This window comes from Aythya ferina (genome assembly GCF_964211825.1).
Source record: "Aythya ferina genome assembly, chromosome: 15".
Classification (NCBI taxonomy): Eukaryota; Metazoa; Chordata; class Aves; order Anseriformes; family Anatidae; genus Aythya; species Aythya ferina.
In genome coordinates this window covers 9,976,886-9,992,573 of record NC_140314.1, presented here as the reverse complement: position 1 = coordinate 9,992,573, position 15,688 = coordinate 9,976,886, and the positions used below count along the sequence as shown (strand labels likewise).

Here is a 15,688-nt window from a genome sequence, read left to right as displayed (position 1 = left end):
TCTTAAACTAGATTTTCACTTTATAAAGCACTTTGTAGGAAAGGATTTTTCAGCTTTGTAAGGCTCACTCAGCAGATATTTATTAGAGCCAGAATCCAGCAAAAATTCATGGCTTACTTTTAACACATCAACCAGATACCATTTGAACATGAAAATAGAACACAGGGTTAGAATACCATAGTGTTCATTCATTTTGATGATTTCATAAATCACTTTCTCAAATGAATCTTGTCTCATCACTTCTGTATTCCCAAATGTTATCATTTAAGATTTGTACATATTTATGTTTAAAAAAAAAAAAAAAAAAAAAAAAGACGCACACCCTAGAGCTATAGGAACAAAGCCACATAGACCAGCTCAGTTACAGAACTTTCTGTACAGAGAGAAAAAGCCAAACTGTCCAGCTATGCAAATAAGTAAGCCAGTATAAGTATTAAGTTTTCTTTCTGCAAGTTTATGTAAAGAAAAGGATGGAAGATGGAATAAATAAACAGACAGTACTACTGATCTCTCTCCTACAGCAAAGGCCATTTTATTCTGTCCAGTTCAACCCTTAACACTAATGAAAATAAGTCTTCCACCTTAATCTTAAATAAAGTTTTTGTTCATGAAAGGCCACATTTACGTTTGGAACAGATTTTCCCTATTAAAACCATAGACTGAGTAGAGTTCTTGGGTTTTTTTTCTTTGCTCTCCTGGCATTAAAAAGCAGGACAAATAATTAAGATCACATCAGAACAAGCCATTAGTATTTTTAGAACGTGCAGAAATTGAATGATGTTAAACAAATTAAATCATTACTATTAATTTAAATACTGAGGCCACAACTAGTATAAGAATATTTATAGCAGTTCTGTGGAAAAAGAGGCTCATGTCATACAAGCTGCAATGAACCATAACCTGTTATCAGCCAATTCAGAATCATTTCTAATGTGACCAGCACATCAGAAATGAAGTGCTGCATGCCTCTCTAAATAGATCTCCTCGAAATAAGAGTAGAAATGAAGGACTTCAAAAGTTAATTCCATTAATCTAGATACATCAAGGAAGTACTTACTAATTGTCATGGATTCTGGCACAGTGGCTGAAGGCAACATATTGCTTAAAGTATTCACTTGAGCTGCAGGATTGACTTCCAGTCTAGTCATAAAAGTACAATGTCATCAATTAATGAAGACAAAAACCTGAATTCAAAACTGAAGCAAAAAGAAACTAGAAGTCTCATCATCTATTTAATGCATGTAATCATACACAGAAAACAACTCATATTCAACCAACTTCTGTTTAATTAACCTTTAATGTATCCGTTTTATCTGATTTTTCAATACACACAAAAAAGGTTCAAATCAACAGACCATGGAGAGTATGGTTAATAAACAACAACATAAAAGCTATTTCCAAAACCTGGAGGCTATGCTTGCTTATCAATTCAAGTTGACATAGCTACGTGACTTGTTGAAAATGACCAGGAAAAGTACAATATATTAAAACTATAAAAATAGGGAAGTGTAGGCTTTTGCATTTGTCTTTCCAAAAATTTCCAAGAGTAGCCTGATAATGGTTTGTTTTCCAATACTGAGTAGCTATTTGTTAGGCAACAATACTAAACTAGCAGCTATAGGTGGAAAGCGTTTTTTTGCTTTTTTTATTTTAAAACATATTTGACATGTACCTGTAAGGATGATCAGATCTTCTTGGAATCAGTTCTACTGCATGAACACCACTTTCATGCCTCTCTCCGTTCTCCAGGTTATCTAAAGTAGAATGCACATGCATAAGCGTCTTCAATTAACAGTACTTAAATAAAGCAATACTTACCTTTACTAAAGAATTGTAAGTGTTTAAAAGCCTTCTCCAAAGCTGGCTTCTGTACTTTCACACTGAATGCCAGCAGGACTGTAACATAGCCATCAGTTTAGCAAAAAATTATTGCAAAACTTCTTTTTATAGTTTAGACATTGACATTTAACATTGACAGCGATGTTGTAAATCTATGAAGAGACTTCTTATTGAAGTTATTTTTGCAAGCCCGAGGAGTTTAATTAACATGGCATCTGATACTCATTACAAATCTGTTTTGTGACTTGCAGGAAATAAATCTGTGGTTAGTCCCCAATATCCAAAACCTTGCAAAGGCACCAGTCCTTTATACATTCCCAACAGAGCACCATAGCTTTTCTCTGACTTACTATGTATACATTTAGTACATAGGGCTGTGAACCAAATACCAGGAATCAGATACTTTTCAGAAAAGCATGGATAATATACATCTGTCCACACATCCACAATTGTCAGCATCAAAATATACACATCACTGGGCCCACTGTAATAGTGGGTCAGGTAAAAGGAAAAACAACACCACCTACCTTCTGTGAACATATTAAGAAAAGAAAAAAAAAAAGAATCATTTACATTTTCTGGTATCAGTATGTAAGGGTTACAAAGTTACCCTAAAACAAACCTGAAATTATGAGCTAAAAAAATATTACATAGAATTTAAGAAGCAGGAAAGAAGTTGATGGGAATTAGAGTTATGTCAGGATGGCTATGGAGAAGAAAGTTCATTTTTTAAGCTGTAGAGTTTACTGAAGCTCAATATAGATCTGTATATTCCAGTTTTCTTCCAGGCACCTGACTTTTGATTCAGGCTCTCTCATCTCTAGGTACATGGAGATATGATATGCCCTGACACATCCTTGAAGCACAGCAGCAGACTAAAATTGAAAACTCATATAAGCATACAACATTATGTCGTAATATATTTGAAATAGATACATATCTTGTTAGTTATCTGTGTAAGACCTTTGAAGTAAAACACTGGGTTAAACTCTGTATTTTATAAAAGCTCACTATGCTTTAGCAGCAATCTTATCATAATAATAATGAGCCTGCCAGTTACTGGGAAAGCTAGAAGAAAATGGGTTGTACTTTATATTAGCCACTCAAATTTCATAAGAGGTACAAATGTTAAAATACAGCAGAGGGCAGTACAGCATTATTGTACGAATCATGTTATTCTTATCATCTTACTTACAGAAGTGAATTTCTTTTTCACAGCCACTCAGTTAACAGACTGTTCAAACTCCCAGCATAAATAATGTATATGCAAAAAGCATGAAATATTTTACCACTACAATAGATTATTTGAATGCCACTGAGAAGTTATTAATAGTCACTGAAAGGAGAACACACACCCCAAGTTTTATAAAAGCAATGCTTTATAAACAGCTAGCAAAATATTAACTTCAAGATTTTTGAGGGGGAATTCTTTTGTTTTGTTACCAATACAGATATTGGACCTTCTTTTCTATACCTTTGACCATTCTCATTGCTTTCGTCAAGATCTCTAAATGGTCCTCATCACCGTTCAAGTGCGATACCCCAAACTACATATAATATTGCAGCTGAGCCAAATGAGCATAAACTTACAAGTGATACTTCCATTTACGCATCTCAGTATGAAATGTGCTTTTATTGTAGAAGCACAGAACTGATAACTTACTATCAGCTTGTATCCCACTATATCTCCCATATCCTTTTCCAAAGAAGTATTTCCTAGCCAATCATTCCTTACCCTGTATATACACAGATAACAGCTTCTATTGAACTACATCCAATATTTAATCGTTTCTCCAATCTGTCAAGATTAATTTAAATTCAAATTATCAAAAACACTTCAGCTTCTTCCAGCTTAGTTGTCCCTAGAAATTGGATAAGGATACTTTCTAGTCAACCATCCAAATCATTAGTAAAATACTATACATACAAGACCACAGCTTAATTACAACAAAACTCTGGTCTGTTTTGATATGGGTAAATCCTCCTCAATTAAACAGCTTAGATATGAGCTAAATATAAGACTACTCAAATAACTTTGTCTCCTATCTAGAAAAAAAATGTATTCAAAGATCCTGTCCCAGCTGTATGGTATCTTGTTAAATCCTTATAATCCCATACTATTTGTCACTGTCCCATGTTAGAAGTTTTCTTACAAATTCTGTTGGCATGAGATAGAATTAAAATACTTACCAGTCTGGGAGTAAGAGCCAACAGCACTGACAGGAAATAGAATATCTGAGTCATCATTCAGGACCTGCAGAGGACTCCAACTGCATATCTGAGAGTCACATGTGACTATTTCATGAGGCCTAGATTAAGAAAATAAAACCTATATAAACAGTCAGCATTAATTTTCACAACACTCACATTTCTTTTGGAAGTATCATTGCAAGAAAAACCTTTATTTCAATCTGCCTGCCAACTTTTTGGTTTGGATGTACATAAATCGACAAAGATGTACATAAATTCCTAATAGTAGCCTTCCAGTACTTAAAGCAGGCCCACAGGAATGATGTGGAAGGACTCTTTATGAGAGAGTGTAGCGATAAGACAAGGACAAGGGGTGATGGTTTTAAACTAAGAAAGGGGAGATTTAGATTAGACATTAGGAATAAATTTTTCCCTATGAGGGTGGCAAGGTCCATGCTGCCCAGTGGATGCCCCATCCCTGGCAGTGTTCAAGGCCAGGCTAGATGGGGCTTTTAGCAAGGTGGTCTGCTTGGGAAGTAGGAGATGTTCCAACCTCCTGCCATGGACAGGGACTAGATAATCCTTAAGGGCCCTTCCAATACAAACCATTCTACAATTCCATGATTCTACGATAAGATCATTCCAAACCATCGGTTTTATGTTTTTGTCTTGGTTAATGTCTACACTGAATACTGGCAGTCTCTATTTAATAATATGTGGGTTTACTGTTAAGCCAAACTGAAGTTGGTATCATACCAAAAATAAGTGAGTAGCATAAAAAGTAAGAATTATAGCTTGGCTATATCACGCAAGAATTTAAACATCTGAGAACCTCATGGAGAACATCTGAAATCTCAATATTGTTTTTTTAAGTGGAACTTAGATGCAAAATATCCCCAAACTAGTCCAAGTGGTCCAAACAAAGAATGAATAAAGAAAACCCTAAGTGCAGGGATTTCTGTTAGTTACACAAATTAGCCAGTACCCCTGAAAAAAAGAGACATAAAGAGGAAAAAAAAAGCATGAAAAAATTATCACTTGTTCCTTCAATTACTTACTTTTCTGAAGGTTCAATTTCATTTTCTGTGCCTTTATTTCCTAGTGTTTTTCCATATAGCTCATCTTCGTCTGCATCTTCATCATCAATACTCTTCACGTCTAGTTTCTGGTATTCATATTCTCCATTCATGAACACTGAATTGCTTTTCCATGAATGGTTACTTTCATTCCCGTTCAAACTTTTTCCAAGACTGGTTTCAGATGAGGGTAATATAAAAACTGAAGATTTATCTAAATTCTCCTCTGAACTTTCTCCTGTAACCAGAGGTTTTGTGGCATCCCCCACATTTTGTTCATCTTCCTCTTCATCAAATGAGATTATATTTGTCACTCTCTTCTTCTTTTTGCGATCCTTTTTAGATTTCAAATCTAGAAGCAACATAAAGATTTTGATATTTTAAAAAAAGAAAAATAATGTAATACATTTGTAATTTTTCCTAACAGAACTCATGAACTAAATGAGCTAAGAAAAAAAAAGACAATTAGATCCTTGATGCCATTCATTATCTTTCCATACATGTTAGCTTATAAAATAAAGATGGTACTTAAAGGTTTATATGCTTTATATAATTCAGATTTTAAAAGTTAGTTCAGATGTGCATTAATAACAGTATTCAATTGAAAGTGGAAAAAAAGTTCAAACTTATAAAATAAAATTTAAGAGACAAAGTTAGCCTTTCCGTCACCTTCTCACATGGATTATAGCTAGTGTATATTGCAAGGAATGTCTACACAACAGATAAAACATCCAACAATTTCAAGAAAATAAAAAAAAAAACTTGTAATCAAGTAAAGACAGTTTTGTCTACATTCTAGAAATAGAGCAGTTAGTTTTCAGAAAGAAAGAAAGAAAAAATCTTGCTCCTTCTCTCAGCTAATTAGTTCCTGCTTTTGAAATACAATGAAATCCTGACTACATAATATCTAAGATGTGACGGTCATTTTTCAGTGATTAGCTAGCCTCATGTGCACATCATAATCAGTGAGAATAAATGATCATGCAAGTTTGAAGCACCCCTAGAAACATCAGAAATTTATTCATCCACACAACACTGTGACTAAACTGTTTTAAGCAAAGTCCCACTTTTATATATCCACAACAGTGATTAACATACTTTTAAGAGCAAGAAGTTAAAATCCATTCTTAATGCAAACAGAATTCCAGCAAAGAACATTGACTTTAATGTAAACATTTAACTTTATATTCAGCACATAATTTCATTTGAATACACCAACTTTCTCAATGGAAAATTTATTGCAAGTTTTACAGTGCATGTACTGTATGTGCATGACCTAGACAAATAACATGCATTGTGTTGTAGACATGTGCAGCATGTCAGTTATTTCATCTTGAAAGCCTACTCTATACTTAAAAAGTTATCCCAAGTTAAATATCACCTACTTTAATCTCATTTAAAACACTAAACCAAAGCTTTACTTCAAGCTTATTTTGAATGCCATTTTAAAGACAAAATTTTAAATGCCAATAAAAAAATAGATTTTATCTCAACATCTATTCCTACCAGATAGCATTCACATTTTTTCTTTTTATCATAACCAAAACTATTTAAAGCCTAAATTCAAAGTTTGCTTTTTAAATGAAAAATACATAAATCCAAGAGTCTTTCTGCAGTTTTGTAACTTTACAAAGCAAAGCATCTTCTCAGCTCTACTTCTGGAAATAAAGATGGTAAAATATTCCTTTGTTATTTTTGCAACTGAAAATGTAGAATAAATATCACATTTTACCTGATTAATTTCAAATTACAGGACATTAAGACTTTGGATTCATGTTATTGACTATACCCTACAAGCTGGTGGCAACACAAAAGCATTTGAGTTTTTGCTTGTTTTGTTTAAAAAAAAAAAAAATACATTAAAAAAATTAAAAAAAAAAAAAAGAGTAGATTTTCATTTGTGGTAATTATCTGTTTCATATAGGAATTCAGACTCTAAACATGGGTGGTGTTTGAAGACAGCAATTTAAATTTTTAATCCAGTATATAACGACAGATATATGGCTGATAAAGTGCCAAATGTAATCATATCAAAAAAGAAAAAAAAAATCATTACATCAGAAACTGCGAGGCATAATCTTATGATTAAGAAATTAAAATTCAGGTCACTAGTATATTAAATTTAATTGAAAAAAATATTTAAACACACATTAACATTTTGAAAGTTTTTGAATGATTCTAACACTGCAAAAATGCTTACCAGCATTTACATTCTTTGAGAGAACAGGAAGTGGGTCAGTGTCTTGATCAGGTTTTATTAGGATGGAGACAGCAGAGGATGCAGTTATCTCTCTGAGAAGGCTGCTAACACCCTGAGTGGATTCTTTCAATAATGAGGTTACATTTTGCGTTGATTCCTTTAACAGATCAGACACTGTGGGTGTACATTTGCTCTGTCCATTTAAATCCTTATTATCAATGTTGATGGCAAAAAGAATGGAGTTCAGACCTTTAGATAAAGGAAAAAATAAGATCAAAACCCCACTATATACTTCATGCAAAAGTTACAAAAATAAAACTTAAGCACGTAACAAAGCTCTGACATGTAAAATATTTTTCCCAAAAATTTACCTACATTCCTCTGAGCCTGAATTCTTACCCTTCCCTGTACCATTCATTCTTTGTTTGATACTATTCAAGCTCATGCAATCACTTCTGAATTTATCTTGATGGCTGCTCACAGTACTTTTTGCATATTTAATGTGCAGCTGAGCTGGTGTATTTATAAGCTCATATTTAAATCAGTTTCACTGCAGCTTTGTTATTTGTTGGCTCCTATACTCTATAAAAAACCTCCTGTGAATGGTATCTTGCGGAAGGAAGCACGTGATCGTGTATCTGGGAAGTGGATGTACACAGTAACAATATATCACTTCTGTGATATATTAACTCCATAGAAGTAAGCTATTTGTAGCCAGTTCTTAACTCTTACTCTACTCCCATTTATTTACCTACAATCTGGGCCTTACTAAGAAAAGTCTATCCTTGTTCTTTTAAGCTCAGGAACAACCCCCCCCCCCCTTTTATTTATTTTTTTTTTTTTAATTGAGACAGTTTTGGGAGGTGGGAAGGGGGTGGGGAGTTATTATTACAGATGAAGGGTCAGAAAATTTGCCTGGAAGACTTCTGAACAGTAGAAAAGCCAGATTCAGTGTTTTAAAAGTTCATAACAAACTAGCATAATACCTTGACCCCTGAACGTGCATCTGATGCACATTCTCCACATAAAGGTGAGAGAAGCACCTTACAACCATGAACAGAAATAACACTTCAAAATGAAATAGTTTTCCCAGAATAGTGGCATATAAGAGGTCTTACCCGCTGCCATTGTAGGGATCATACTAGAACGTTCTTCATCCATCATAAAAGACCAGTCTTCATAGAAGACACTAAAATTTGAAAGGAAAAAAGCAAAGAATATGCAGTCTGATATTAACGTATGTTCCACTTCTAAAACATGGGAACTCTGAAAAATAAGCATGGGCACACCCAACAGATCAAATATATTACCATAACTCCCTGAAGCCCTGAAATATATAGACCATTTACACAATTGCGTAAGAAATGCTTAAGTTCACTATGAATGCATCAAGTTACTTGTTCTAAATCTAGCTCTTTTTAGTAGCATGATGCTGTATTTTTGCTATCAGCATTCAGTTAACTAAACATAGAAACAGACAGCAAGAAAGACCTCAACCTGTATTAAACAAGACAGGTTCATTTAGAAGTTTCCAAACCAGGTAAGAGTTCAGGATATAAAGTGATTCTGCAACTCCCACTTGAATTTTGATAACATTTAAACCTTAAATATTCTAGAATACACTTTTGTAGCAAATAAGAGTTCGTGTACAACACTCAGAGTGCTGACAATCTTGATATATTACAAATACTGGTACAAGCATCAGAGTAGTAAGTAGTGACTTAGCAATCCAAATCACTAATCTCTCAGAACAGTTTTCAGATATTTTTTTTTTGTTCATATATTTATTTGATTTCATACCAAAATCTGTCTTGCAAGAAGGCTGCAGAGAATTGGGACAGACTGAAAGGCACTAAAGAACTCAGCTCTGCTATTATATCCATTAGTTGATGCAAATGGAAAGAGTGACTTCCTGCTGAATTTACTGGGCTAGCTCAAACTCAACAATTATTGAGAATAAATATCACAGATTTCCAAAAAGAAAATGATCTGAACATGTATGAGAAAAGAAGCATGAATGAATCTAAGTGCATTTTGCACATCGAAAATACCTTCCGAATTCACAATACACAGTAAATTATTCTCACAGTAACTCTGTAAACAAGGAGGCTCGCAAATACATACAAAACCACTTCCAAGGAACCTGCAGCACCAGCTACATATTGCTCGACCGGTGGAGCTTCAAAATTACAGGATGAGCACCTCCAAACAGGCAACAAACAACTACTGTGGAATTGATAAGATCAAGGCTGCAATAATACGTTATTTTATTAGAGGGGGAGGGGCTATTTCAAAGCCCCTCTCATTAAGCTATTCAGGTCTCAGGGTGGAAAACTGTTGGAAGAGTAGGGAAGAGTGTCAGGAAGGAGAATGGAAATTAATATGAGAATAGGAAAATATATTCTCACATGTAAGCATGAAGCCAGTTTCAGGTTACGTGTTGACATAGGCACAAGACACCGTATCTCGACGGCTGTCAAAATTTCAAAAATGAACACAATAAACATGTGCATCACTAGCACAACAGTTAATATGGTATATTATGACAGCTGTATTTGGGGGTTTTGTTTGTTTGGCTGCTTTTTGTTGTTTTTGTTTTTTGTTTTTTAAATCTCCATATTTCATTTGTCAAAACATGCACATTTCCAGCATTACAATGACATCGAATACAGTACCTAAGTCGATTCTTGTCTGCAAGCAGCATATGAACATATCTTTCCAGGGAATGTTCATTCAGTGCACAGCGCAACCAAGCCCGGCCTCTGCCAATATCTGTAGTAATTGTCTTCAGAGAGTAAAAGCGTTGCAGTTCGTGTTTATTCAGAACTTCTTTCACATAGTACCAAAACACTGGCTCTGGGGAGAAAAAAAAAAAAAAAAAAATCCATCTTAGCTCTTTTACCTATTTTACTTTCTTCTATCAAAATTTATTTTATGAGTTTCATTACATATAATTTCAGAACCAACATTGTTACACACAGTAAATCATCTCCTGTCATGTAATTTTATAAAACAAGAAAATGGTATATAACTTGTACAAAAGGTGAATCATTTACCATCTTTGTATAACTCCTCAGTTAAATAGGTTATTTATTTCTACAGAACTTAGGCTACTTAAGCACTTCGAACTTTTTACTTCACTAAAGAAGCCAAACACATCAAAGGATTCTATCTTACATCTTGAAACCAAATTCAAATTTTCAAGTGTATTTAAGCTAGTATATCATTCATAAAACAGGTTCACAGGTTCAGCTGTAAATATACTATGCAATGAAAAAAAAATGCTCTAAAATGCTATTTTGCTGTCTATTATGAAATGATAGAAGCAAGGTCCAAAGGAATGGGAAGCTCCAGAATTTGTAGACATGCAAGAGACAAAGTCAAGTGTTAAAGTGAAAAGGCAACAATACCCCTTTCCACTAAGATACTTTCCTTGCGATTTCTCAATTGCAGGTAACAAAAATCCACATCAGCAATTGTACACACACAATAGAACACCTAGTATTTCAGGTATTCCTGTTTCTTAACTGAGTAAGAACACAATTTAAGGACATACTTATCCCAATTGACCTCTTACCATTTTCTTAGGGGGGAAAGAAGAACCAAACATCAGATAATTCACCAGTTGAATCATTATTACATGGTATAGGTTTGCAATCAATAGACCTTAATCACAGAATCACAGAATCACAGAATTTCTAGGTTGGAAGAGACCTCAAGGTCATCGAGTCCAACCTCCAACCTAACGCTAACAGCCCTCCACTAAACCATATCCCTAAGCTCTACATCTAAGCGTCTTTTGAAGACTTCCAGGGATGGTGACTCCACCACTTCCCTGGGTAGCCTGTTCCAATGCCTCACAACCCTTTCTGTAAAGAAGTTCTTCCTAACATCTAACCTAAAACTCCCCTGGCTCAACTTAAGCCCATTCCCCCTCGTCCTGTCACCAGGCACGTGGGAGAACAGGCCAACCCCCACCTCGCTACAGCCTCCCTTGAGGTACCTAAAAAGAGCGATAAGGTCACCCCTGAGCCTCCTCTTCTCCAGGCTGAACAAGCCCAGCTCCCTCAGCCGCTCCTCGTAGGACTTGTTCTCCAGGCCCCTCACCAGCTTCGTCGCCCTTCTCTGCACCCGCTCAAGCACCTCGATGTCCTTCTTGTAGCGAGGGGCCCAAAACTGAACACAGTACTCGAGGTGCGGCCTCACCAGAGCTGAGTACAGGGGGACGATCACCTCCCTAGCCCTGCTGGTCACGCTGTTCCTAATACAAGCCAGGATGCCGTTGGCCTTCTTGGCCACCTGAGCACACTGCTGGCTCATATTCAGCCGACTGTCCACCATCACTCCCAGGTCCTTCTCTGCCTGGCAGCTTTCCAACCATTCCTCTCCCAGCCTGTAGCTCTGCTTGGGGTTATTGCGCCCCAGGTGCAGGACCCGGCACTTGGCCTAATATTAATATTGCATCAAATACATACTTCTTGCAAGTACCTCAAAAACAATATTAACGAGTATGTTTATGTGGCTTTGATTTGTTATAAATAGAATTGTTCAAATAACGAGAAGAGTTTGAAAGCTATTTTTTGATTTGAAAGCTAGTTTGCAACATTTTAAGAGACTGAATTTAAGGAAGACAGGTTTTTAAGAAGAAAAAAACTGAGAAAACTAAGCATTCCTCAAAGTTCAAAACATCAATCTGTTGAGGAAAATATGCAGACACTCCTTTTGACGGTTTAATGGAAGTCTTCACTCTTTTCTAAAAAAAATAAAATAAATTATAAAACAGGGAAAATAATTCTGTTGTAGGAGCGAATGGTGCACTATCACCTCAAATATTATGCTGGCCTCTGATCATAACCTCAATTTAGGCAGCATAAAAACCTCCACTCATTTATCCCTTCTCTAAACCTTTTTACTGAAGTTACAGTTTTAAGAAAAGGCCTTCCATGATGTTTCTCTTTCTATACACTAAATAAAGAACATGCAATCAGGTTTTGAAGAGGTTTTCACTACAGGTTATGACTTCTGAAGAAACCTGCTGATTTGGGGGACAGTTCTGTTTATTAGTCTCCACAGAAAGCTATGAGATTAGCAAAATTTACACTGTAATTTTATAAACCTAAACAAACAGGTTAGACTCATTTACTTGAAGTTTTGCCAGTGAGGATTGACACCCATGCAAGAACAACCCAGAGCTGTTTTAAATGAGGAAAATGTGTGAAGCAAGGGAACCACAGAACTGACAATCACAGAATTGCTGAGGTTGGAAGGGACCTCTGGATGTCATCTGGCCCTGCCCCTGGGCAGGTTGCTCAGGACATGGGATGCAAACTGTAGGACCTTACAGACAGATTAACATGCAAACAATAAGGAAGTCCACAGAATATACAAGAGCATGCAAATATTCTATGTTCTACCTCTTCGACTTCAACTTATTTGATCTGCATCTCAAAGATAAAGTGTGTGTTTATCTAAAAAAAAAATAAAACAGTTCTTAAAATGCCAGATTTGTATCAAGATAACAGTGATTTAATTATTTGTTTCCTACAACCAATAAAATTTTTGTCTGTGTTGCTAAAAGTCAAAACAACACTGAAGAAGGAAGTGAAAATAATACTGGAATAGAGGAAGTAAGTACATTACCCATGTGCTTAGCATGAGACTCAGTGTTTCCTGGTATTTTTGATTATTTACAAATATCAAGGATTTTGACAAGCTTCAAAATTTGGATTATCATCAGTTTTTTAATCAAGATCTATCTGACAGAAATTAAGTGGAGGCATTCTGTACCCTAAGCCCCTCCATGATATATTTACTAAAAATAGTGATCTAAGGGACATTTTCAGACAATAAGTTACTTTCTTTGAGAGTAAAATTAAATGAAAAATCCAAGTCCTAACTGTCAATATTAATTTTCATAACAAATAATTCAATACATATTATTATTTAGAAGTTAAGATTTATTTTAATTTCAGTAATATACAATTTGGACAACTGTACCATAGGCAAACCCTGGTTATGCAATACACAAATATTAATCATTTTGTGAAAACAGTTAATGTAATTTTAACAGTATTGCAGTTCCAATAACTACAATACCCCATATTGCATCATTAATCATCGTGAACCACTAGTTATGTCTCAAGTTTAGAGCATAGACAGCATAGAGATCAGTTCAGAACACACGCTTGCTGCCTTCTTATGCAAAGAAAAGAAAACAAGAGGAAAAAAAAAGTAAAGAAAACTGTGCAGCCATTGTGCATTTTTATGTCTATTCTGTCAATTGTTACATATTTCTCATAAGTATCTCATGGTAGAGACATTTGCTATAATTGGAAATATTAACTCTTTCACTTTTAAGTGAGAGTATCATTAAATGAAATCAGCTACAATATTCATTCTCACATAATCTTTACTGAAGTTAAATGAAGAGACTCTCATCTTGTTACTAATCAGAGAGAATGTAGTTTTATTGTTTGTTGTTTAGTTTGCTTAATATATGAGAAGTTGCATATGTCTCTCTTGCCTATGCCATAAAATGATACCGAATCAGACTGCTATTAAGAATTTTGTTGTTGTTTACTTGAATATGTATTTAAAAAAAATTTTTAAGTAAGACTTAAGTGATAGGTTCAATCAACTACAACTGAAGTTTCTAATTAAAACTTTAATTTTCAAATAAGTAAAAAAACCTGAAGATCTTAGATGTGAAGTGAGTACCCCATGTTTTTAAACCTCTTGGAAGAGAGGTTTGTTATGAGCTACCTGTAAATTTCAAATAAAAAACACTGCCGGATAATTTTGCTTTTCAACTGTCAAAGGCTGAATATACAGCCTAAACAGCAGTATTCCACAATGTTAAAGAAAAAAATGACACCTGTGACTATGTTAGACAGAAACTAATATAAATCATACCAAAATAATTTGTCCGAAAGCGATAAAAATACGGAGGTACCTTGCAACTAATTTCAGAAAAGAAATACTCTAACTTGCAAAGATAAATGCAGTGGAGCCCAGTAATCTCCCTGTGTAAAGTAATAAATAAAGTAATGAAGTAAAAGGCTCCTCGTTTTAGTCACTGTACAGCATTCAGTTTGATTGCTACATAGCAGCCCTGATTTTGTTCTTCAACTTCAATACATTCTTTTTACTCCTTAAGAAGCTTAAGGAATGTTTCCTTCCTTTTCCTTTCCCCAACCATAAATAACTTCCCTGACTTTCTCCTCTTCCTCCACATCACTGACAAGCTCCCAAATAAGACAGAGGACAGCCATGTAGCTAAATTGTTAAGTTCCCAAGTAGCAGAGATGCATCTTTGTACATCTGATGACTAACATCTCAAAAGACGAGACCAAAGATGTCATACACCCTTTATGTTACAAACAGATGAGAAAAACAGCAGGGTTATACAGAATGCATAAAATTAAAAGATGCATCATTTGCATAAATCATAGAAAGCATAACACAGGTGAGCATTCTCTACATCAAAGCATAAGACTATCACCTACAAGCCAGAGGAAAAGAAAAGAACAGACAACTAAATCGCTACCCGTTAAAGCGATAAAATAGAATGAAAACTACCTGGAGAATGAATGGCACCACAGAGTACCTAATCCCCAATTACAAACACTCACAAGGAGAATAAAAGCATTCAGGAGAGCTGAAAATCTGCAAAGCTTATGTAAACAGATGATTCTTTTTTTTATTTGTTCATTTAGTCTGCCCATTACTAAGTAAAAGAGACTTCCAGACTTCTCTAAAAGCATAGCTTTTTCAACTCCCCAAGAAAGCAAAGTCTGGAGGATCTAACCGATCAGCAGGAAAGTCAGCACACAAGAACAACATTTCCCCCTATCATCAGCTGGAAACAAGCCCCTTGTTACGGCAATTTAAGAGCACCAATATATCAACCTACACATAAAGTGTTAACATAAACATTATTATATGCAATTGTGTGGTGGAATGGGAAGTTATGGTTGGAGATCAAAGCATTTTAACAATTCCAATATCATAGAATATTAAAAAAAGAAAAAACACCACACTGTGTTACATGTTTTGAAAGCCAAAAAGAAACGCTTCATTTTAAGATGTGCATACTGGTTAGGAGAAGATAAAAGATGTGCTGTATGTTAAACTTCACCACGAAACTAATGAACACCTGCACATACTTTTGATAAAGCACACAAGCTGAGATTCAAAGTGAAAGAACAAAAATAAAGGTATCACTTTTTCAAAATACGTAAAAAGTAATTAAAAAAATGTCTTGGCTGTCCACCCAATAAAAACAATATAAGTTTTGCTTTTAAAATGACATTAATACTTATGGATTAAGCATATCTGATGCTACAGAAAATGGCAGTTAAAGAACAGAGTAAGATAAGGTTAA

At 34.8% G+C, this 15,688-nt stretch overlaps 1 protein-coding gene across 3 annotated transcripts in view; it reads right to left on the bottom strand.

Annotated features, from left to right (window-relative positions):
- Positions 1-15,688, bottom strand: part of SNX29 (sorting nexin 29) — a 139,197-nt gene that overhangs the window by 113,048 nt on the left and 10,461 nt on the right. For all 3 annotated transcript variants that reach the window (XM_084536434.1, XM_084536436.1, XM_084536435.1), the window contains exons 5-11: positions 9,981-10,161; positions 8,424-8,494; positions 7,306-7,554; positions 5,088-5,457; positions 4,030-4,148; positions 1,673-1,754; positions 1,058-1,140 (exon numbers count right to left, since the gene is read on the bottom strand). In XM_084536434.1, coding sequence (XP_084392560.1) covers positions 1,058-1,140; positions 1,673-1,754; positions 4,030-4,148; positions 5,088-5,457; positions 7,306-7,554; positions 8,424-8,494; positions 9,981-10,161 — 1,155 coding nt within the window. The remainder of the gene's footprint in view (positions 1-1,057; positions 1,141-1,672; positions 1,755-4,029; positions 4,149-5,087; positions 5,458-7,305; positions 7,555-8,423; positions 8,495-9,980; positions 10,162-15,688) is intronic.